At 37.0% G+C, this 22847-nt stretch overlaps 1 protein-coding gene across 2 annotated transcripts in view; it reads right to left on the bottom strand.

Moving 5' to 3' along the window:
* The window catches only part of NEDD4 (NEDD4 E3 ubiquitin protein ligase), a 167711-nt gene that overhangs the window by 36180 nt on the left and 108684 nt on the right, over positions 1 to 22847 (bottom strand). For both annotated transcript variants that reach the window (XM_008016512.3, XM_008016509.3), the window contains 4 exons: positions 12808 to 12858; positions 11292 to 11353; positions 8477 to 8579; positions 1594 to 1760 (listed from right to left, as the gene is read on the bottom strand). In XM_008016512.3, the coding sequence (XP_008014703.3) occupies positions 1594 to 1760; positions 8477 to 8579; positions 11292 to 11353; positions 12808 to 12858 (383 nt within the window). The remainder of the gene's footprint in view (positions 1 to 1593; positions 1761 to 8476; positions 8580 to 11291; positions 11354 to 12807; positions 12859 to 22847) is intronic.

Raw genomic sequence — 22847 nt, forward strand, 5'->3', positions numbered from 1 at the left:
AGGAATGGTATCTGTTTTTGGTAATATACAGTCATGAGCCTGTTCTGAAAATGGTAATAGTAAAGATTTGTCTGAGCTTAGGAGTACAATAAATCAGATTGGATGGTTAATGAGCATTTAAAAAAAAATAGAAAGAATGAATAAGACCTAGTATTTGATAGCTTAACAGGTGACTACAGTCAATAATAATTGAATTGTACATTTAAAAACAACCAGAAGACTGTAATTGGATTGTTTGTAAGAAAAAGGATAAAGGCTTGTGAGGATGGACACCCCATTTTCCACGATGTGATTATTATGCCTTGCATGCCTACAACAAAACATCTCATGTACCCCACAAATATATATACCTATTAGGGACCCACAAAAATTAAAAAAAAATCAGATTGAACACCCTTACACCAGTCATTTATATTATTCTAATTATTTGCATTTAATATAACCAGTCTATCAGATCAAGAATTTTGTTCAAATATTTAATAATAAAATTATTGTTAATTTATTTAATGCCACATGAGCTCAGGCTAGTTGGAAGACCAGTTCTTACTGTACTGTAGCTAAAGAAAACATAACTTTGATACATGGTTCTAAGGGAAAGCTTGTGTTTTTTTCCCCCTAAATATTTGATTTTGGCTACCTGAAAATGACATCAGCCACAGTGAAAGAAATATCATTTTGCTCAAGTAAGGCTTGCCATAATACTGAGGTATACAACAGGGCAATTCTGCAGAATTCTATAGTGTCTTCAGCTTTGCAGTCTGTATGTCACTCTATGAAGATTGAAGCTTCTGTGCCATGAAGTACTTGAATTGCTGATTTGTTTTGGAAGGATATGAGAACAGAAAATATCTATGAAAGTGCCTGGCATATATCAGGCACAAAATATCAAAGCCAAAAATTAGGAGACTAATGAACACATTAAAAAATTACAAGTATGTTTCAAACAGAAGACTAAAGGAAGACTTTATAAGACTATATGGAAGGAAAAATGGAAGGGGATTTGAGAACAATATGAATGGGAGATATTATAAATGTATACACAGTCTAATGATAATAAAAAAATCACTGAGGAGACATAAGTTAGAATATGTTGAAAGTCGTTCCATCTTTGATCTGTGCATGTTGGAAGTTGTGTGGATATTGACCAGACTATCAAACGGGCGTTTAACGTAAGACCGTTATTATTGAGTCCTTTATATTTTACAAATAATTTATATTTTAAAAAGAGTACTGTAGAAATTAACATTTTATTATATTTTAATAATAAACTATAAAAATTCTCTAAGACTTCTAATTCAGCCTAAAAAGAAACATATACCATTTGTGGCTATATAATAATTCAAAACTTATTAAAATTAAGAGACAATTAAAAGGGTAGTATCTAGTGTCAAATAATTTTGAATATTACCAAGTCATTTAAAAAAAGAAACAGCAGAGTTAGGATTTTCAAAGTCCTGGGCCATAAAAATCCTAGTATTCTTATAGTTTATGGATCACTATACTGTTATGAATCCATCTGAGACATGACTTCAAAATGAAAATTTGTAGTTAAAGTGCTTCCAGATTAAAATTGTGAAAGCCATCAGCACATACTGAGGGGTTGGTCTTTTCCACTGTGTTCTTCTAGATTCATGGTTTACATAGTAGGTCCTTCCAAGGATATCCTGCCTCTCTTCCCACCCTGGAGGTAGAGGAGAAGGTTCCTGTTGTTGCTGCAAATGGCAAGCAGCATCTGGTTGGTCCAAAACAACCCAGCCAGGCTGAAAAACAGGATGGTAGCAATTAAGTTTATGCATGATTTTTTTTAACTTTAGAAATTATATGCTAAAGGAAATTTAAAAGGAGATTTATTATACCAAGTTTTAGAAATTATGCATACACAGAATTAACAATCCTCAATTTTTAAGACCATAATACACTTTATGATAATGAAGAGGTTTTTTTTTTGCAAAAATGATAACCATTGAAATTTTGTCTAAAATTGTCCAAAACTTTTTCAAAAAAAAAAACTTTAAAGGCACCAGCCTGTAAAGTTTCCACCAGGTTCTGCCTCGGGGACAGAACCAGACCCTGTCTCAAAACCACAATAAAACAGAACTTTAAGACAAATCTATTTAAAATGTTCATAACAAAAAAGTAATAAAAGTATGCGAGGTCACAGATTTAATTAGCCTGATTTCATCATTCTGCATTGTAAGCATATACCAAAACATCACACTGTCCTCCATAAATATATACAATTATAGTTTGTCAATCAAAAATAAAATTTGGTCAGGAGATCGAGACCATCCTGGCTAACACAGTGAAACCCCGTCTCTACTAAAAAATACAAAAAACTAGCTGGGCGCGGTGGCGGGCGCCTGTAGTCCCAGCTACTCGGGAGGCTGAGGCAGGAGAATGGCGTAAACCCGGGAGGCGGAGCTTGCAGTGAGCCGAGATCTGGCCACTGCACTCCAGCCTGGGCGACAGAGCGAGACTCCGCCTCAAAAAAAAAAAAAAAAAAAAATCTAAAAAAAAAAGGACAAAAGATCTTTTAAATAAACAACCATGGAAAGTTGGAAAGCACTGAGAAATTGAGAAGCATAGTTTAAACTACTCGTGTAATCTTAGGCTATTCTCTAAATTATCAGCAAGGATTATTTCTCATTGGTCATTGTCTTTCCTGCAGAGAAAGCACCTTGTTTACGGTAGAAATCAATAACTACCTGACACATGGAAAAAATCATTAGATAAAGGTCAAATGCATAAAGGGGCAAGATACGGAAGGGCAAATGATTTAGAAATAACTGCTACAGTGAATTCTCTAGTGATGGAAAAGTCATTGATTCCCTGGTCTGATTTCTCTCTTTCTCCTCCAGACCAAGGCAAGGCATTTGATCAAGTCATAAAACAGCCAAAGAAAGATTAAAAAAAAAAAATGCACTGGAAGTTTGGTTTCTCAGAGACTAATAAGGGGCAAAATTAACATAAAGCCTTAGTTAGGGCAGTTAAAGTAGGAACTGATAGAAAAGAGTACCAAGAGTTAATGCTTTTATATGAGAAACCTCATAAAAGAAAAGGCAGTAGGTCAAAGATTCTATTAAATACTGATTGGTTAGGACAGCATTAGAAACTGAAATAAACTGGTGAAGAAAACTTTAAAATGCTCCCAAAAGGACACAAAAGAAGACTTAAATAAGGGAAAGACATAGTCTAATCTTGGCTGGGAAGACTCAGTCTCACGAAGGTGTCAATTCTTCCCATGCTAATCTACAAATTTACCAAGATTCCAACAAAACTACATTATGATTTTAAAAGAATAGGCTGGGTGCAGTGGCTCAGGCCTATAATTTCAGCACTTTGGAAAGCCGAGGCGGGCAGATCACCTGAACTCGGAGTTTGAAACCAGCCTGACCAACATGGAGAAACCCTGTCTCTACTAAAAATACAAAATTAGCTGGGTGTGGTGGCGGGTGCCTGTAATCCCAGCTACTCGGGAGGCTGAGGCAGGAGGATTGCTTGAACTCGAGAGGCAGAGGTTACGGTGAGCCAAGATCATGCCATTGCACTCCAGCCTGGGCAACAAGAGCGAAACTCGGTCTCAAAAAAAAAAAAAAAAAAAAAGATACAAGGCAATTCTCAAGTTCAAATAGAAACATAAACAAGCAGGAATAAGCAGCACAATTTTTAAAAAGAAGAGCAAGAAGTGAAGATCAACCCTACCAGATAAAACATATTATAAATGACAACAATTAAAGCTGTGTGGTTCTGGTGCATGCATTGACAGGCAGCTCAACAGATTTGCCCAGAAAGAAACTCAACTTTATAGGAATTTTGGCCGGGCATGGTGGCTCACATCTGAAATCTCAGCACTTTGGGAAGCCGAGGTGGGCGGGTCACTTGAGGTCAGGAGTTTGAGACCAGCCTGGCCAGCATGGTGAAACCCTGTCTCTACTAAAAATACAAAAATTAGCCAGGCATGGTGGTGGGCACCTGTAATTCCAGCTACTTGAAAGGCTGAGGCAAGAGAATTGCTTGAGCCCGGGAGGCAGAGATTGCACCACTGTACTCTAGCCTGGGCGACAGAGCAAGACTCTGTTTCAAAAAAAAAAAAAACTTTATAGCAATTTAGAATATGATAAAGACATTTCAAATCTGTGGCAAAATAAGCAGATTACTTAGAAAATGGGCACCCATTTGGAAAAAACTTCACTTGAATCCCTACCTCATGCCTTGTATCAGGAAAAGTTACAGACTGAATAATATCTAAACGTTTAAAAGTGAAACCAAAAAGTATTAGTAACAAACTGTTGAAAATTTTAGAAATACATTTTATGAGTGGGACACTGTTAAGTATGACACCAAACCTTGAAGGCATGAAAGAGAAGATCTATAAATTTGACAACAAAACACCCAAATTTGTGTATGGCCAAAACTACTGACATATATATATATGTTATAAAGAGCAAATGACAAAGTGGCAAACATGTTCGGTACTTGGATAACTGACACAGAATAATTTCCTTAGATACACAGAGTTTCTGTTATAGGCCTGGAGATCAGCAGTAAATGACTGTTGTGTGACACGCAGTGGATTGCTTCCAAGATGGAAGAGAATTCTTCTACGTTGGAAGGCTAGACTTGAAAATGAGGCCTCAGGGAAGAGTTGGGAAGGAAAGGAATGTTTTTTGGTAGCAGGGAGAAATGGATAGGGGGTTTCTGCAGCAAGGTTGATCTATTTTGGCTAGCTCTGTATAGAAGGTGACGGGTAGTGGAGGAGCAAGACGACGGAATAAATTATTTTGGGAGAAAAGGTCTGGATGGGAATTTCTCTTTCTTTCTTCTCTCTCTCTCCACACGGTCTGACATCCAGGTTGGAGTGCAGTGGTGCCATCACAGCTCACTGCAGCCTTGACCTCCTGAGCTTAAGTAATCTTTCACCTTAGGCTTTAGGTGCATACTACCATGCCGAGCTAATTTTTAATTTTTTTTTGTAGAGATGGGGTCTCGTTATGTTGCCCAGGCTGGTCTCAAACTCCTGGGCTCAAGCAATCCTCCTGCCTTAGTCTCCCAAAGTGCTGGGATTACCAGCGTGAGCCACTGTGCCCAACCTTTCTTCTCTTTTTTTTTTCCTTTTTACCTCTTTTATAAGAATTGTTATCTGGTTTTTTTTTCTTTTTATTGCCCAAATTCCATTCTCTTCTTTCCCTATATCCTCTTACTTTGTCTGTCCATCCATGTTTATCTTCCTTCTTTCTTTTCCTTTCCCTTAAACTATGATGATATAGGATCTAGCATACCTAAAAATTAGTCTTGCATATATTGAATCAGATTGCATTTTTCTGGTTTCAATCCCAAAAACATGTAAGTTTTTATATTTTACTCTTGTGAGAAAAGATAAGCTTAACATTTTTTAGTTGAACATAATCATTGATTAATTTCCTTTAAGATTAATACAATTTATTAATAAAATAGTTCTCACTACTGCTGTAAAGGATTATAAAAACACTCAGCACTCGAAAAATGGTACCAAAAGAATATTTCTTTTAAAGCTTCTTAGAGATTTCTCCCTTAAAGGTCTGCTTAATGTATTTATATTATCTGAGTGAATTCAAGAAGAGAAAGAACAAAAATTAATTTAATTAAAGGCTTAAGAAAAACCTGTCTCAAATTTGTGGAAGTAGAGTTGTACAATCAAACACTGTTTAGAAAGACTGGAGAGAATGCCTCTATACAGTCAAGTTTTGGATACCAGGCCTTCCTATTAAATATGTATCAGCTGCTATTCTTTATAAAATAACTTTCTAAGTATCAATGAACCTTATTTAATTTCTAACCTCAAAGCTAATATGTAATCGCTCACAATTTAATCAAGTCAAAGAGGGTCAGGAAGAAAGTATTCAGAGGTACAACCAACATTTTATATGTTAATTTTGTAAAATACATACAAGTAACCCTAAAGTTGCAAACGGTACAAAAATCAACTGTTACATAATTATCTATTATAGCCATACTTTACTACAGAATACAGACTACCTAAGAGTGAGCTTCATTTCAAAATTACAATTGTTTTCTTTAAATAGTAGAATTTATACAGTCACAAACTAGCTGTCAAAGGACTAGGCAAGACTCCTCTAGTCATTAGCTACACAGAAGGTAAATAAGCACAGATTCATGTGTTTGAATTCCTAGGGCCTTTCATAAATAAACTCCTACACGCTTACATCTCCTGAAATTATAAGGTGCATTCTGAGGGAATTCAAACATTGAGACATGAGACCACAAAATGAAGTGAAGCAGTTCTCTCCACAGAAACTCAACTGTGAATAGGGTCCTATGATGCATGCATGTGGGCAAAACTTGGAACAGGTTACTAAATAACGAAATGCTGTTAAATTTTTTTAAGTTACTAAATAAATAATTTTCTTTCTTTACAGCAGATATCCTTCATTTCAAACAGAATTCCATTATGCAAGACACACTGGTACACCAAAAAGCCAGGTAGAGAAACTTCTACTGAATAAATACTTGAAAACTTTAAAAATGATTATTATATGAAAATCAGATAAAAATACATAAGAAAAAGTTAATCAAATAAGTGAAGAGAGAATTGAGAGGATAACAAGTTCTTTGGTCACCAAACTAGGGGCTACCTATACTGTGAGTAAAGAAAAAAGATTCTTTCTTGGCCGGGTACCGTGGCTCACGCCTATAGTCCCAGCACTTTGGGACGCCGAGGCAGATGGACGGCTTGAGGCCAGGAGTTCAAGACCAGCCTGGTCAACATAGTAAAACTCCGTCTCTACTAAAAATACAAAAATTAGCCAGGCATGCTGGCACATGCCTGTAAACCCAGGTACTTGGGAGACTGAGGCATGAAAATTGCTTGAACCCAGGAGGCAGGAGGTTGCAGTGAGCTGAGATTGTACCACTGCACTCCAGCATGGGCCCCAGAGCAAGACCCTGACTTCAGGAAAAAAAAAAAAAAAAGTCTTTCTTCTATCTTTCTATTATTATGGATTTTCTTGCAAAGCAAAATCTCAGTGCATTTAAAATTTTCCCAAAAAGCTCTGCTGCAAATTCACTACTTGTTCTAGAGCTTTCTTTCTCAAGGTACATGGGCATGTGAGGTAGAGCCTAGCCCCTGGGGAAGACCCTCAGCTTCACTGTTCTCATGGAGACATAAGCAGGCGCTCAGTCAAAGAGGCAAAAGTGTTAAGCAAGGCACCAAATAAGAAGCCTCTAGAGCAATTTGGTGCCATACGCTGTGTGCTCTGCTTTTAGTAACTGCTGTTGATATGGCCTGGCTGTGTCCCCACTCAAATTTCATCTTGAATTGTAGCTTCTATAATCCCCTCGCGTCATGGGAGGCACTCAGTGGGAGGTAACTGAATCATGAGAGTGAGTTTTTCAGGTGCTGTTCTCATGACAGTGAATAAATCTCACGAGATGTGATAGTTTTATAAGGGCTGTTCCCCAGCACACACTCTCTTGCCTGTCACCATGTAAGCTGTGCCTTTGCTCCTCTTTCACCTTCCACCATGACTGTGAAGCCTCCCCAGCCATGTGGAACTATGAGTCCATTAAACCTCTTTTTAAAGCTTTATAAATTACCCAGTCTCGGGTACTTCTTCACAGCAGTATGAAAATGGACTAATACAGCCACTGAATAAATACTTCTTTTTGATGATAACGTGCTTTCAAAAGGAACCTCAAGGAGCAGGTGTTTTATTGACCCCTTTCCAAATCATAAATTTTTTTGCTGGAAGAAACCCTCGAGGTCATCTGGTGCCATCCTGTCACTCTGCACACAAGATCCTGAGGTTCAGAAAAGTTCAATGACTCACTCAGGTCTGGCTAGATAGTGTGCAACTAGGATTCCAGTCTCCAAACCCTATCCAATTCTATTTCAAATACATATTTTCTGCCTCCTACTTGCTTATTCCAGATGCACGTAACTCTACACAAATCTTGACTTGGACTTTCCTCTCATCCTGTCATCCATGAAAATTGTTAAATTCTACTTGCCCCACATACAGAAGGCTCTTTATTAGATCACTTAAATTCTCCTTGCTCCCTAATTCCCCTCCTTTCCTATGAGCCCTCCCACCATAAGAAGAATATTAACAGGACTTAAATTTCATAAAAGAGTTCCTAATCAGTGGAGTCTCCTCAAAATGTCCATATATTTAACTTCAAAATACTAAACTGTGTTCTTACTTTAATGGAGAGAATATACAGTTTTAGAAAACTTTGAAAAACTAGATTTATATTCTATTCTCTACTCCTTAGACCTTTAAGAAGGCCATCAATAATGGCCATTCATTCTACAGAAATATCCTTAAGACTATTAATGAATGCTTGGGTGAAATAAAAGTCCAAGTAAATAATTTTTATTTACACATTAACTTCATTCAATAGTTATTGTTCTTCAGAGTACAGTAAAATAAGAAATTAAATTTTTTTTTAGTTTAACCAAATATTTATAAAATCTCACCTCTAATTCCTCAGCCTGTTCTGCATTATCATCTTCTGAGCCACTGGTTTTAGGCAAATAAGTCATTTTTAGTCTCAGATAACCTTTAACTCTTGATTTGTGACTGTAGAAAAGAAAATAAATATCCATAAAACTTTAACACCAGGGAGAAAAGTATTCAATTAATAAGAGTTTAATGAACACCCACTAGGTACCAGGGGGTCTACAAAGGGAGGTTCAAAAACAAGTTCCGGGGCAGAAGATATCCAGGGAAAGGAACAGAAGGTGGAGAAAAGGGAAACATATATAAATAAATAATTGTTATGCCACAAAGATGATGCTAAGGAAGTTTAAGTGAACCATCAGAGACAATGTCAAAGAGAAGCTGGTCTTTGAGTTGGGATTAGGAGATTGGGGAGGATTCTCATCTGTGGCAATAGAGGAAAAGGCATTATGAGTGGAGAAAAGGGCAAGATCCAGGAAACAGGTGGGAAACTGTGGGTGCAATTAAGGAAATGGCAGTAGTTGAGTTTGGCTGGATTATAGGATATGTTAAGGAAACTATATGAGGTTGGGATGGTCCAGAGGTCAGGCAAAATCAGACAACTTCAGACTTTATTTTGCATATTTTGGTAAATCACTGAGAATTTGGGGGATAGAGAAAGGTATCCTCAGAGATGTGCTTTAGGGATACTAATCTGGCCGTATTTTTTTGGATGACAGAAGAGTAGAGGGCAAGGCTTGATAAGTGTCTGAAACCTGCTACATCTCTTTGGCAGCTGTTTGAATCTGTCACACATTAATTTACCTAATCTATTTTTATATTGTATCACCTCTTTGAATAATTAGTTGTCTAAGCTAAAGGCTGCTGCTTGCTGTAGTAATATTTTAAATCTTTTGAAAACCTGTCTTTCACAAGCTGCTGCTGCTGCTTTTTTTTTTTAAGACAGCATCTCCCTCTGTCGCTCAGGCTGGAGTGCAGTGGCTCAATCACCGTTCACTGCAGCCTTGACCTCCCAGGCTCAGGTGATCTTCCCACCTTAGCCTCCCAAATAACTGGGACTACAGGCATGCGCCACCACGCCCAGTTAATTTTTGTATTTTTTTGTAGAGACAGGGTTTTGCATGTTGCCCAGGCTGGTCTGGAATTCTTGGGCTCAATCAATCCACCCACCTCAGCCTCCCAAAGTGCTGCGATTACAGTGCTTTCATAAGCTTCTAATTTAAGGCTTAATTCTATCTATTGCCCTCATCAATTCTAGCATCCTATGATTTACTTAAGAAATCCTTGCTTGTCTCAGCTCTCTATATAGATTTTTTTGGAGATGATTTTTACAGATATCAGATATGTAGCAATTACCCTTTGTCTTTCTAGACAAGAGTTCTAATCTTTTTATTCTGTCTTCAAGAGATTACCTACCCCCACTCCCAAGCCTCCCCTAATCTTTTTAGCTCTTCTCTGTATAGTTTTCATGAATTTGGCACATTCAGTGTATCCTTTCCCGAGTAGTCAGTGAAATCCCCGATGCTTATTTCCAAGGCTGCTAATGTGGCTTGTGTCTCCATACTGAAGGAGATGTGAACATTCTGACTTGTGGCTATAAAAGATGGATACAGAAAATGTGCTCAGATAATGTTTTGCTGAAAAGTTTCTCTACAATTGTACGTTTCATGTCTTCTCAATTAGAAAAGAAGCCTCAAGGTTTTGACTTAATGGGGCTCAAACAAATTTAGGAATGTAGTCGTACATTTTCTATCTGAATAAAGTTCTTTCTACACTTGCAATAATAGTCATTGCAGACAGAAGCAGCAAATTGTATTTTTTAAAGATAAAGAAGCCAGAAAGCATGTGACAAATTGAAAAGCAGGCTGCCAGGACAATCAAAGAAGAAAAAACAATTTAGTCATTCCTGATATGCAGATGTCACAATCAGTCTAAAATTAAAAGACGAAAGATTTACATTCCAGATATCTACAGAAATTAAATGTGACTTCCTTTATAGAGAGTAAATATTAACAGTCAGTGAACACTCCTTTTCATTTTGTTTTAATATTTATATTACAAACAGTAACTTAAAAACATCACTTTAAGTGAAAAATTTTACTAAGTTCCAATAGTACCCTTTCAAATGCATTTTATAGTTTAAGAAACAAGACAAATACTGTTGCTTTCACAGATGTCCTTTCTCTGCTTTAGTTTGACCTTTTTGAGAGTAAATTCACACACATGTTTTGACTAGATTTTACTTGTCAATGTGGTATAGAAGATCAAAAGGAGTTCTGGTTACAGCTTAAATTTAAATTTTTTTGATAAACATCAAGTAACTTTGGGAAAATGGAATTATAAGCATGCTATTTGGGTTTTAAATTCCAGTCTTATGTTATTTTCTCTAAATATTTGAGTCTTCTGAAATACTTTTTAAAGTATACAAAATATAGTTAGGTTTTTCTGAAATTGGCTTTGTGCACGTCGAGTTGGATAATGGTTTTAGATGAATTCATGTTTGTGATTTTTTAAAGCACAGTATGACAATATGACATAAACTTTAAGACAAAAATAAATATAAAATAATGACAAATTTTAGCCTTCTGGTCTGATAAGTATTAGAAGGACAAATCTTTCCCAAAGGGGTGTGATCACTTTCTGTATTTTCAGTGTTTTGCAATGTGCATATAGTACTTTTAATCAGAAATAGCAATGAAGTTTTAAAAATAATAATAATATTTAGAAGTAGCTTATTTACAGAGGTTTAAATCCTGAATTTCTAATGAGGCTACTGTAAGGTGTAAAGAAGAGATAAAAAATTTAATATGCTATTATTTTATACTTACTGACCTTCTTGGGTGAAGAACAAAATCCTTAAATGTATATGGTCTCTCCAATCTTGGATTTTCTGTCTAGAATAAAATAGTGGGTTTTCAAAATGTATCTATAACACCAAAAGCATGTACTTTTCAAGAATACTCATGAACTATCACCTAAGGCATAATTTAAGTTGGAAGTGAGAAAAAAAAGTAGCTTTAGTTTATCAAATGCTAACTTGACAGCGCTTTCGCTTTCCTGCCCAAGAGGAATTGCAGCCGGCATCACAACTCATATGAAAACTAGCTGAGCAGATGGGTTGTGGAGCCAAAGGGAGGGCAGAAGACAATAAGCAGAAAAATAATATATGTTACTATGTTGACATCCCAAAAGAGTATGGACTATGCACATGTCTGCAGGCTGGCTTGGTTAAAGCACGGAGATAATTCTAGGAGACCAAAAAAGTCAATAGCCTGGAAAGTAAGACTAGATTAAATATATTACTGAAAGCTTATGGTCCTGAAGCCTGTTTTTAAAAAAAAAAAAAAAAGATTATGCTCTGGAAAGACTGTAGAGAGCTAATTAATATAACTCAAAAGACTGAAAAAGAAGTATTTTTTCTCTTTCTTTAAAATTCAGCAGCTGTTAGTTTTTATTATCCTTCTCTGATGTTTTGCATTGTTAACTACCCAGTCTGCCTTGAAACTCTTTTCTTAAATTCTCACGACATTATTTTACTTGGTTCTTTTCCTGTTTCCCCTTGTCTGTCTTCTCTTTCTTTTCTGATCCACTCACGTTGACTGAGAGTCAATGGCTGGCCCTCTGTTCTTATCTGTTTTATCAGGAAAGTCCATTATTTTCAGAGATTCTGCTGTTGCCTGGACAGTGATAACACTCAATCCTTCTAGTCCCTTTTCCCTACATAACTGATTTTTATCTCTCTGCCAGCAGTCTACTTTAAACTTTCATTTTCTTTGTTCCCTATCAAAACTCTGTCCAAAAGTAATTTTTTTGCATTTCAAAACAAAATGGGTTTTCTTCCTCACTTTTCTATATGAGATGCCACTCTTATCTTGCAAGTTCAACTTGTATTATCTTTACTTCTTATTTTCTTAAGCCTCCATGTCAGACATGTGATTCAATAATGTTCTATTTCACAATGTTTCCTGAATCTGTTTTCCTCCTTGCTATATTCTTAGTCCTGATTCGCAGTGTTTTATGTTTCTATTGTCATAAACTACCTTAGTTTTCTTCTGAGAGCTTAGGCACTCCTCATTCTAGTTATTCAGCAGAATATTTTCAACTAATCTTTTTTACACAATGTTTTCACAATGCCAACAAACATCAGAAATTCTCTTGTATGGAAATCTTAAAGAGAAAATGGAAACGGAAAACTGAAATGAGTTTTTAGAAAACAGTATGTTTAATAAATAAAAGTAGTCTACATTTGATAAATCAATTATTAACATTAACTATATTGTATATATGTAAGTATTTATTAAATTAAAAACATAAACACAAAAGGAAAATCATGGGCACCTATACCAACCGGTAATGGATAAAGTGGAACATCCACTTGACCTAGGAAATCATCTCTTGTCTATAAGAGAAACAAGAAAAAATATGATTAGTAATATGCTCAATTCCTTTAGAAGATTTTGATGAGATAGTGCCACCATTCACAGAAAATGTAGAATTTTTAAAAATTCAATCCTATGCAGCATCAATGGAAAATAAAAAGTAATGTGGTATAACTTCTGGTAATGGCAGAGTAGCATATGTTAGATTAATCCTTCTGCAGATAACCATTATATTCTGTGACAAAATACTAAAAGAGCTATTTGAAAGTACAATAGAATAACCCAAAACAAGCAGAAACTGGAGAGACGTCAATCCTTGAAAGAAGGAACTACACTAGGTAGGATTCAGTATTTACATGGCTTTTCCTCTAGTAGTATTCCACAGTACACATAATGCAGACAAGCCTAGAACTTAAGCTGAAATCTGCACTATTACTGGCTTGAGGAGTCAGAAGGCCTAGTTTGGGGTTGACAGCATATCTAGAAAAAGAGGAGAAAAATCCCAGAAAAAAAGAAGCCACAAGAGTTCTTCCAAATCTATATATAAACCCTTACCCACATCCCTAGTTTTACCCTGAACTGAACAGGTGAAAGTCAACAGCTGGAAGATTGAGAGGGCTCAGCATTGATTTCAGCTGATGTTCACCAAAAGGGAAGCAGAATTTGGAGTTCAGCTATGTTAACTTGCTGGAACAAAAATCAACACCGGGCACAGTGGCTCGCACCTGTAATCCCAGCACTCTGGGAGAGCGAGGTGGGCAGATCACCTGAGGTCAGGAGTTCGGGAGACCAGCCTGGCCAACATGGTGAAACCTCATCTCTACGAAAAATACAAAAATTAGCCAGGTGTGGTGGCACATGCCTGTAATCCCAGCTACTTGAGAGGCTGAGGCAGGAGAATGGCTTAAACCCAGGAGGCAGATGTTGTAGTGAGCCAGGACCGTGCCACTGAACTCCAGCTTGGGTGACAGAGTAAGACACCATCTCAGGAAAAAGAAAGAGAAGAGAAGAGAAGAGAAGAGAAGAGAAGAGAAGAGAAAAAATCAACACACCTCAGGCAAATATAATAAAATTCACTGTCTCTATTTGTTACTATATTCATTGTCCAGCCTACAATAAAAAAAATGACTAGACATGCAAAGAAATAAAAAAATATGACCCAGTATCAAGAGAAAAAGTGATTAACAGAAATCACTCACAAGATGACGCAGATCATGGAATAAGCAGACAGGGAAAATAAAGCAGCTATTATAAAGATGTTCAAAGGACTTAAAAGAAAAATAAGGTCATAATGAATGAAAAGATGGGGAATGTCAGCAGTAAAAGGGAAACTAAAAATGAATCAAATGCACATTTTTATTTTATTTTATTTTATTTTATTTCATTTTATTTTTGAGACAGAGTCTTGCTCTATCCCCCAGGCTGGAGTGCCGTGGTGCAACCACAGTTAACTGCAACCTCCACTTCCTGAGTTCAAGTGATTCTCTTGTCTCAGCCACCCAAGTAGCTGAGATTACAGGCATGTACCATGCACCACCATGCCTGGCAGATTTTTGTATTTTCAGTAGAGACAGGGTTTCACCATGTTGACCAGTCTGGTCTCAAACTCCTGACCTCAGGTGATCCGCCTGCCTCAGCCTCCCAAAGTGCTGGGATTACAGGTGTTAGCCACCACGCCTGGCCAAATGTATTTTAGAACTGAAAAATATAATACATGAAATAAAAAAATTCAATAGATGGGTTTAAAAGATGATGGAAGATGACTGGAGAAAAGTATCATAAACTTGAAGATGCAGAGACAGAATTTATCTAATATGAAAAATAAAGGGAACTTGCAGAAAAATTTCAAGCATTCTGACATATGTGTGACTGGAGTTCCATAAAAGGGGATGGGTAATAGGGCAGAAAAATATTTGGGGGAAAAAACAGCCAAAATATTCACACATTTAGAAAAACACAAGCTGAGACAGTAATAAAGTCAGTGAACTGAAGCAGGATCAACATAAAGAAAAATGGGTAGGCACATCATTATTAAATGCTGAAAACAAAAAAGATAAACAGAAAATCTTGAAAGCAGCCTAATAAAAACAATACATTACACACAGGAGAATAAGAATACAGATAATGGTTGACTTCTCATCAAAAATAATGGAAGCCAGAAGACAACTGAATGATATCTATAAGTGCTGAAATGGAAAATGTACCAAGAATTCTATAGCAAAAACTATCCATTAAAAAGGGAAGGAAAATCAAGATACTATTGGATAAAGTTGAGATAATTTGTCATCAGCAGACAAATTGTTGGCACTACAGAATATGCTACAGGAAGTTCTTCAGGCTGAAGATAAGTGGCACCAGATAGAAGTTCAGATCTAAAGAGAGTAGTAAAGAGTACCGGAAAATGATAAACATGTAGGTAAGGTTTTTTTTTTTTAGGTATCTTCTCAATCTTTGTTTAAAATACATGTAGATGTAATACAAATGACAGCATTGCGCACAAGATAGGTGGAATAATCAAATCTATATTGTTGCAAGATGTACATTTTATATAAAGTGGTATGATTGACAAAAGTTAATCATTAATTGACTGCAGAGCTAAAAAGCACAGAGAAGAGTTAAAATGGAATATTGCAAATATTTGACTAACTCAAAATAAGGCAGGAAAAGAGAAACAAAGAAACAGATGAGATGAACAGAAATAAACTGCACATTCTGAGAACTAAATCCAGCCATATAAATTATGACAAACTAAACAGTCCAATGAAAGACACAGATTGTCAAGCTGAATAAAAATGCAAAACCTAATCATATGTTGCCTATAAAAGACATCTATCATTATTATTTAAAAATATTTTATTAAATATTTTTCTTTTTTTCACTTTTTTGCTTTTTTTTTTTTTTTTTTTTTTTATGAAGAGATGGGGTCTTGCCATCTTACGCAGGATGGTCTCAAATCCTGGGCTCAAGCGAGTCTCCTGCCTTGGTGTTTCAAAGTGCTGGGATTACACGTGTCAGTCACTGTGTCCAGTCAACTTCCCATTTTAAAATAATTTCATATTTAAAAAAATTGCAAAAATACTGCGAGAGAATCCTCATATACTTTTCACCCAGATCCCCCAAATGTTAACATCTTAAATAACCATATTATAATGATCAAAACCAGAAATACTATTAACTGCTCTAGAGACTTGATTCAAAATTCACCAGTTGTCTGCCTAATTTTAGTCCAGGGTCTAATTCAGATTCACATACTGCATTTGGTAGTCCTGTCTCCTTAGCTTCTTTTAATCTGGAAAGTACCTTAGTCTTTCTTTGTCTTTTATAATCTTGACATTTTTGAGCAGTACTGACTAGTTACAGAACATCCTTCTAAGATTTCTTCATGGTTGACTTTAAATTATGTATTTTTTGCAAGAATAGCATAAAGGTGATGCTTGTGCCCTTCTCAGTGCATCATATCAGGAGGCACATGATACTGATTTGTTGTATTGTAATGATATTAACTTCAATCATTTGGTTAAGGTGCTGTCTTCCATGTTTCTCAATATCTTCCCCTTTGTAATTAACAGTATCTTGTAGGAAAAGCCTTTGAGGATACGTAAATAACCCATTTCTCATCATACTTTTTCTCTCAAACTTAGGATCCATTGATGATTCTTGCCTGCAACAATTATTACTGTGGTGCTTGCCAAATGTTGACTTTCTATTTCTACCATTTCTATTTTATATTAATTAATTATAATTCTGCTGAAATAAAGAATTTTTCCCTTCCTCCCATTTATACATTCGGCCACTAATTTATATTATCATAGGCTCATTGATATTTATTATTATCTTATAAGATATAATCCATTATTGTCAATTATTTTTTTACTCAAATTGTCCCAGATATGGTCATTGAGAGTCACATCAGGTTAGTTTTTGTACACTTCTGATATCTTCTCAATTTTTTTGTGTATTTCCTTACTTTTTGGCACCACAAAATGTTTCAGGTTCAGCATATACTTTTCTTATCCCTGCTCTACAATCAGCCACTTCTCCAGAGAACTCTGATAAATTTTACTGGATAATCAGATTTAGATATAAAGATCTGGGTTCAAGGTGCTTGTCACTGTTAGGCTCAAGAGATGAACTTTAAATGCAAATACACAGATAAATTGAAAATAAAGGTATGGAAAAAATAATCAGGTATACAGTAAGTATAAGTGGCTATAATAATATCAGAAATTAGACTTCATGATGAGGAGTATTGCCACAAATAAAAAGAAACATTTTATAATAATAAAGAGATCAATTTATAAAATATTATTATAAGTCAATAATATGAATCAATAATAAACAGAAAAACTATCCAATTAAAATGGGCATAAGACCTGAACAGATATTTCAAACAAGAAGATAAATAAATGGTAAATATTACTCTCTTATAAAGTTAAACATATACCAGTATATGACCAAGAAATTCTACTCCTTGTATTTTCTTAAGAGAATAAAAACAAATATCCTCTAAAATACTACTCAAGAATGTTCACAGAATTTCATTCATAATAGTCTAAACTGGAAATAACTCAAATGTCCTTTGAAAAATGAAACTGTGGTATATGCAATTAGTAGAATTACTCAGCAATGGAATGAAATGAATGGATATACAAAATAACACAGACAAATCTCAAAGAAAAGTGTTTTTCTGTTTCCTTGTTTTGTTTTCTTGGGACAGAGTTTTGCTCTTATCGCCCAGGCTGGAGTGCAAAGGCGCGATCTTTGCTCACTGCAACCTCTGCCTCCCTGGTTCAAGTGATTCTCCTGCCTCAGCCTCCCGAGCAGCTGAGATTACAGGCGTGTGCCACCACATCCAGCTAATTTTTTGTATTATTAGTAAAGACAGGTTTTACTATGTTGGCCAGGCTAGTCTCGAACTCCTGACCCCAGGTGATCCACCCACCTTGGCCTCCCAAAGTGCTGGGATTATAGGTGTGAGCCACGACACCTGGCCAGAAGAGTTTAATTATAAAAAGAAGATACCAAAGAGTACATGCTGTCCTATTTAATTTACATGAACTGTAAAAGAAATATAAAAGGGAGACTGAAAGAGTAGATGACAGCAGAGAGAGAAGTGAGAGAGTAAGTGAAAATCCTAATACCGAACAGTAAGTACCTCTCCAACTCCTTTGTTTCACTTGGCTTCTACAATACTGGCAGACAAACACATACCTGCCAGGAAAGAAAATTCCTCTCTGGAACAACTAAGTAACCCAATGAGACAGACTTATAGATATTAAATCCTGGAAGTCTTCCAACAAAATGACTAATTCTCTCTGCTCACCCCAAAGTGGAGTCCACTAGTCAATAGATGCCCATGAACAAAACCCTCCCAATAAATACTGGAATCTTACACATTATGGACAGTTAAGGACTACTAAATATTTGGGGAAAGTTTATAACACGAAACACACAGACCTAAATGAGAGATGGGAGTCTGATGAATAAGTCTGATGAATAAGAATTAAGTCAAATTCCAAGAAAAATACCTCAGAAAAACTGTAATATTCCGAGATAAGAGGAGATAAACCATCTGTCAAACAAGACAGAAGGCTGCAAAAAAAACCAAACAAACAAAACAAAACAAAACAAAACAAAAACCAGAGGACAAGAAATATCTCATAGAAATACAAAATATAACTCAAATAAAAACTTCAAGATAGAGTTAGAAGATAGAGTTTAAAAAATTCTCAGAAAGTAGAACTAAAAGACAATAGACTATAGGATTCTTCAAATAAGGAAATTACAGGAGAAAATTCAAAAGTCAACACTGAAATAATAGACATTCCAGAAAGAAAAGAGGAAAGGGAGGACATTATTAAAAAAGCATTTTAAGTAACTTTGCTTGAACTCAAGGAAGAGAATATTAAAACTAAAAAGGTCCAGCGGGGAACGGTGGCTCTTGCCTGTAATCCCAGCACTTTGGGAGGCTGAGGTGGGCAGATCATGAGGTCAGGAGTTTGAGACCAGCCTGACCAACATGGTGAAAACCCATCTCTACTAAAAATACAAAAATTAGCAAGGCGTGGTGGTATGTGCCTGTAATCCCAGCTACTCAGGAGGCTGAGGCAGGAGAATTGCTTGAACCCAGGAGGCGGAGGTTGCAGTGAGCCGAGATCACACCATTGCAATCTAGTCTGGGCAACAGAGCAAGACCCTGTCTCCAGAAAAAAAAAAAAAAGAATAAAAAGGCCCACTGAATATTAGGCAAAGTACATGAAAGAAGAAAAAGACTTGCTGCAAGGCACATCACTGTGACATTTCAGAGCACCAGAGATAAAGAAATTCTAAAAGCTTGGAGAGTAACAAAGTAGATAATACAGAAACCTGAAAGATAAGAGAGTAATTCCTCCAAAATAATGAAAGACAGACATTTCTTAAGTAGAAGTCTACATTCAGAAAAACTATCTTTTTCAATTATGGTGGTAGAATAAAGACATTTTCAGATACTGGTATTTTCAGGGAGGTAATGGAGGATATACTTCACCAAAATGAGGGTGTGCACCATGATATGGAAGATGCAGGGCATTCAAAATAGGAGAGAGGCAAAGAGGAATCTCAGAAAGACAGGGAAAGGAAGTCTCAGAGTAACAGTCATGTAACACCTAGACAGCAACCAGTGCATACTGGAGCAGGAAGACAGCTACAAGAGAGATGTTTCCTAGAAGGGTAGGGATAATCATATCTACCAGTAGGGTTTTGTGAGAATTAAGTAAGAGAATACAAAGTGCCTTGCATAATACCTAGCACACAGTAAGTATTCAGTACATGTTAGCTTATACATATATACACACACATATATATACACACATACACACACACACACATATACACACACATACACACATACATACACACACATATATATACACACACATACACACACACATATATACACACACACATATATACACATACACACACACATATACACACACATATACACATACACACACATATATACACACACATACACACACACATATATACACACATACACACACATATATATACACACACACACATATACACATACACACACATATATATACACACATATACACACATACACACACATATACACAAACATACACACACACATACACACACACACATATATACATACACACACATATATACACACACACATACACACACATATATATACACACACACATACACACACACATATATACACACACACATATATACACACATACACACACATATATATACACACACACATATATACACACATACACACACAATATATACACACACACATGTATATACACACATACACACACATATACACACACATACATACACACACATATATATACACATACACACACATACACATATATATATACACGTACACACACACACACATATATATATATATATATATATTTTTTTTTTGAGACGGAGTCTCATTCTGTCACCCAGGCTGGAGTGCAGTGGCGTGATCTTGGCTCACCGCAACCTCTGCCTCCCGGGCTCACGCCATTCTCCTGCCTCAGCCTCCCGAGCAGCTGGGACTACAGGCGCCTGTCACCACGCCTGGCTAATTTTTTTGTATTTTTAGTAGAGATGGGGTTTCACCATGTTTGCCAGGATGGTCTCGATCTCCTGACCTCGTGATCTGCCCGCCTTGGCCTCCCAAAGTGCTGGGATTACAGGCGTGAGCCACTGTGCCTGGCCAGCTAATATATATTTAAAATACTGGCGTATATAATGAAATCCCTGTTCCCCTTTTCCTGGACCAGTATGTGGACATTTCAAACAGGTTTATACAAGAAAAGGAGTACGATTGGAGACTGAGGCCTAACAAATTAGCTTGGTTTAATGCCAAATTCCTATACTAGAACATGAGTTGATGATAATTTTTGAAATGAATAAGTTAGCTTTTAATGACATTTTCAAGGCTATACGTAAGTGTAAGTTTCTTTTCTTTTCCTTTTTTTTTTTTTTTTTTTTTTGAGACGGAGTTTTACTCTTTTTGCCCAGGCTGGAGTGCAATAGCGCGATCTTGGCTTACTGTAACCTCCACCTCCCGGGTTCCAGCGATTCTCCTGCCTCAACCTCCTGAGTAGCTGGGATTACAGGTGCACGCCACCACTCCCGCCTAATTTTGTATTTTTAGTAGAGACAGGGTTTTATCATGTTGGCCAGGCTGGTCTTGAACCCCTGACCTCCAGTAATCTACCCACCTCGGCCTCCCAAAGTGCTGGGATTACAGGCGTGAGCCACTGTGCACAGCCAGTATGTTTCTTTATTCCTGTTTTTATTACAAGCAGATGTTATACTTCCTAAGTCTGATCTTTAAGAAGTTCTAAGTGAATAAGTAAAATATAACAAAAAATAGTGAAATCTCAACCAGGATGACCAAGGAATGAAATATTTTCAGTAACTAAATTATCTAGTTAATTTAGGTTTAGGCTTAATCAGATTTTTAAAAAAAACTTTTTTTTTTTGGTTTAGTCTTATTAGATGGCCTTGTCCTGAGTAAACAGAATACACTGAACATCTGTATGTCTGATGATTTGTGACCTTGCAGTGCTTAAAAAACATAGCTGTGATCAACTGTCACTAGAGTAATACAGGCACAGAACAGGGTTTCTCAGTTTAGGCACTACTGACAATTTGAGGCAGATAATTTTGTTTGTTTGTTTTTGTGGGGGCTGTCTTGTGCGTTGAAGGGTATTTACCAACATTCCTGGCCTCTAGCCACTGTGTGTCAGTAGTACCCGCCCTCCAGTTAGAACAACCAAACACATTTTCTGGCTTTGCCAAATATCCCCTGGGTGGCAAGATCATTCCTCATTAAGAACCACTGCTACAGAAGGTATAAGACCAAATCTTCCAACAAATGTGCAGAAGTCTCTCCCTAATTTTGGTTTTTAAAAGGAACAGCTTTTAGGTAGGAAGTGGAGCAAGAGAAGCAAATAGAAGCCTCCACTGATCATCCTCCCTGCAGAAACACAAAATTTAAAAATGACACAAAAACACCTTCATAAGAACCAAAAATCAGGTGAGCAATCACAGTATCTAGTTTGAACTTCACATCACTGAAAGAGGCACTGAAGAGGGTAGGAAAGACAGTCTTCAACTGATGACACCCAGCCCCTCCAGCCCCTGGTAGTGTCTGCATGGCATGGAGAATCTGTGCACTTGGGGCTGGGAGAGCTCAGTGACAGTGGGACTTCGCATTGGAATTCAGTGCTGCATTGTCACAGTGGAAAGCAACACCAGGCAGAACTTAGCCATGGTCCATGAAGGTGGCATTTAGATCAGCCATAGCCGGCAGAGAATTGTCCATCCTAGTGGCGGCAGCCTGAGTTCTGACAAGCCTCACCACTGTGGGCTAAAGCACTCCGGGGTTCTAAATAAACCTGAAAGGCAGTTTAGGCCACAAGGACTACAATTCCCAGGTAAGTCCTAGTGCTGTGCTGGGCTTGGAGCCAGTGGACTTGGGGGGCAGGTGATCTAGTGAGACACCAAGAGGAGCGGCCAAGGGAGTGCGTGTGCCACCCCTACACCAACCCCAGGCAGTGCAGCATGCAGCTCTGAAAGAAACTCCTTCCTTTCGCTTGATAAGAGTAAAGAGGACTTTGTCCTACAACCTGGATACCAGCTCAGCCATAGTAGGCTAGGACACCTGCTGACTCAGCCTTAGGCCCTGAAGAATCAGCAGCAGTAGCCAAATAGCATACATCGTGGGCCTTAGGTGAGACTCTAGACATACAGGTTTCAGGTGAAATCCAGCACATTATCAGGTGTGTTGGCTATAAGGAGAGACTCCTGCGTGAGAAGAGTAGAGGGAAGAGTAAAGAGAACTTTGAATTACAGTTTAGGTATCACCTTGGCCACAGTGGGGTAGAGCACCAAGCAGGCTCTCGGGGTCCCTGATGCCAAGGCTTGGTTCTTGGATGGCATTTCTGGACCTTCCCTGGGACAGAGGGGAGCC

Source organism: Chlorocebus sabaeus, chromosome 26 (genome assembly GCF_047675955.1).
Source record: "Chlorocebus sabaeus isolate Y175 chromosome 26, mChlSab1.0.hap1, whole genome shotgun sequence".
In the NCBI taxonomy this organism is placed as follows: Eukaryota; Metazoa; Chordata; class Mammalia; order Primates; family Cercopithecidae; genus Chlorocebus; species Chlorocebus sabaeus.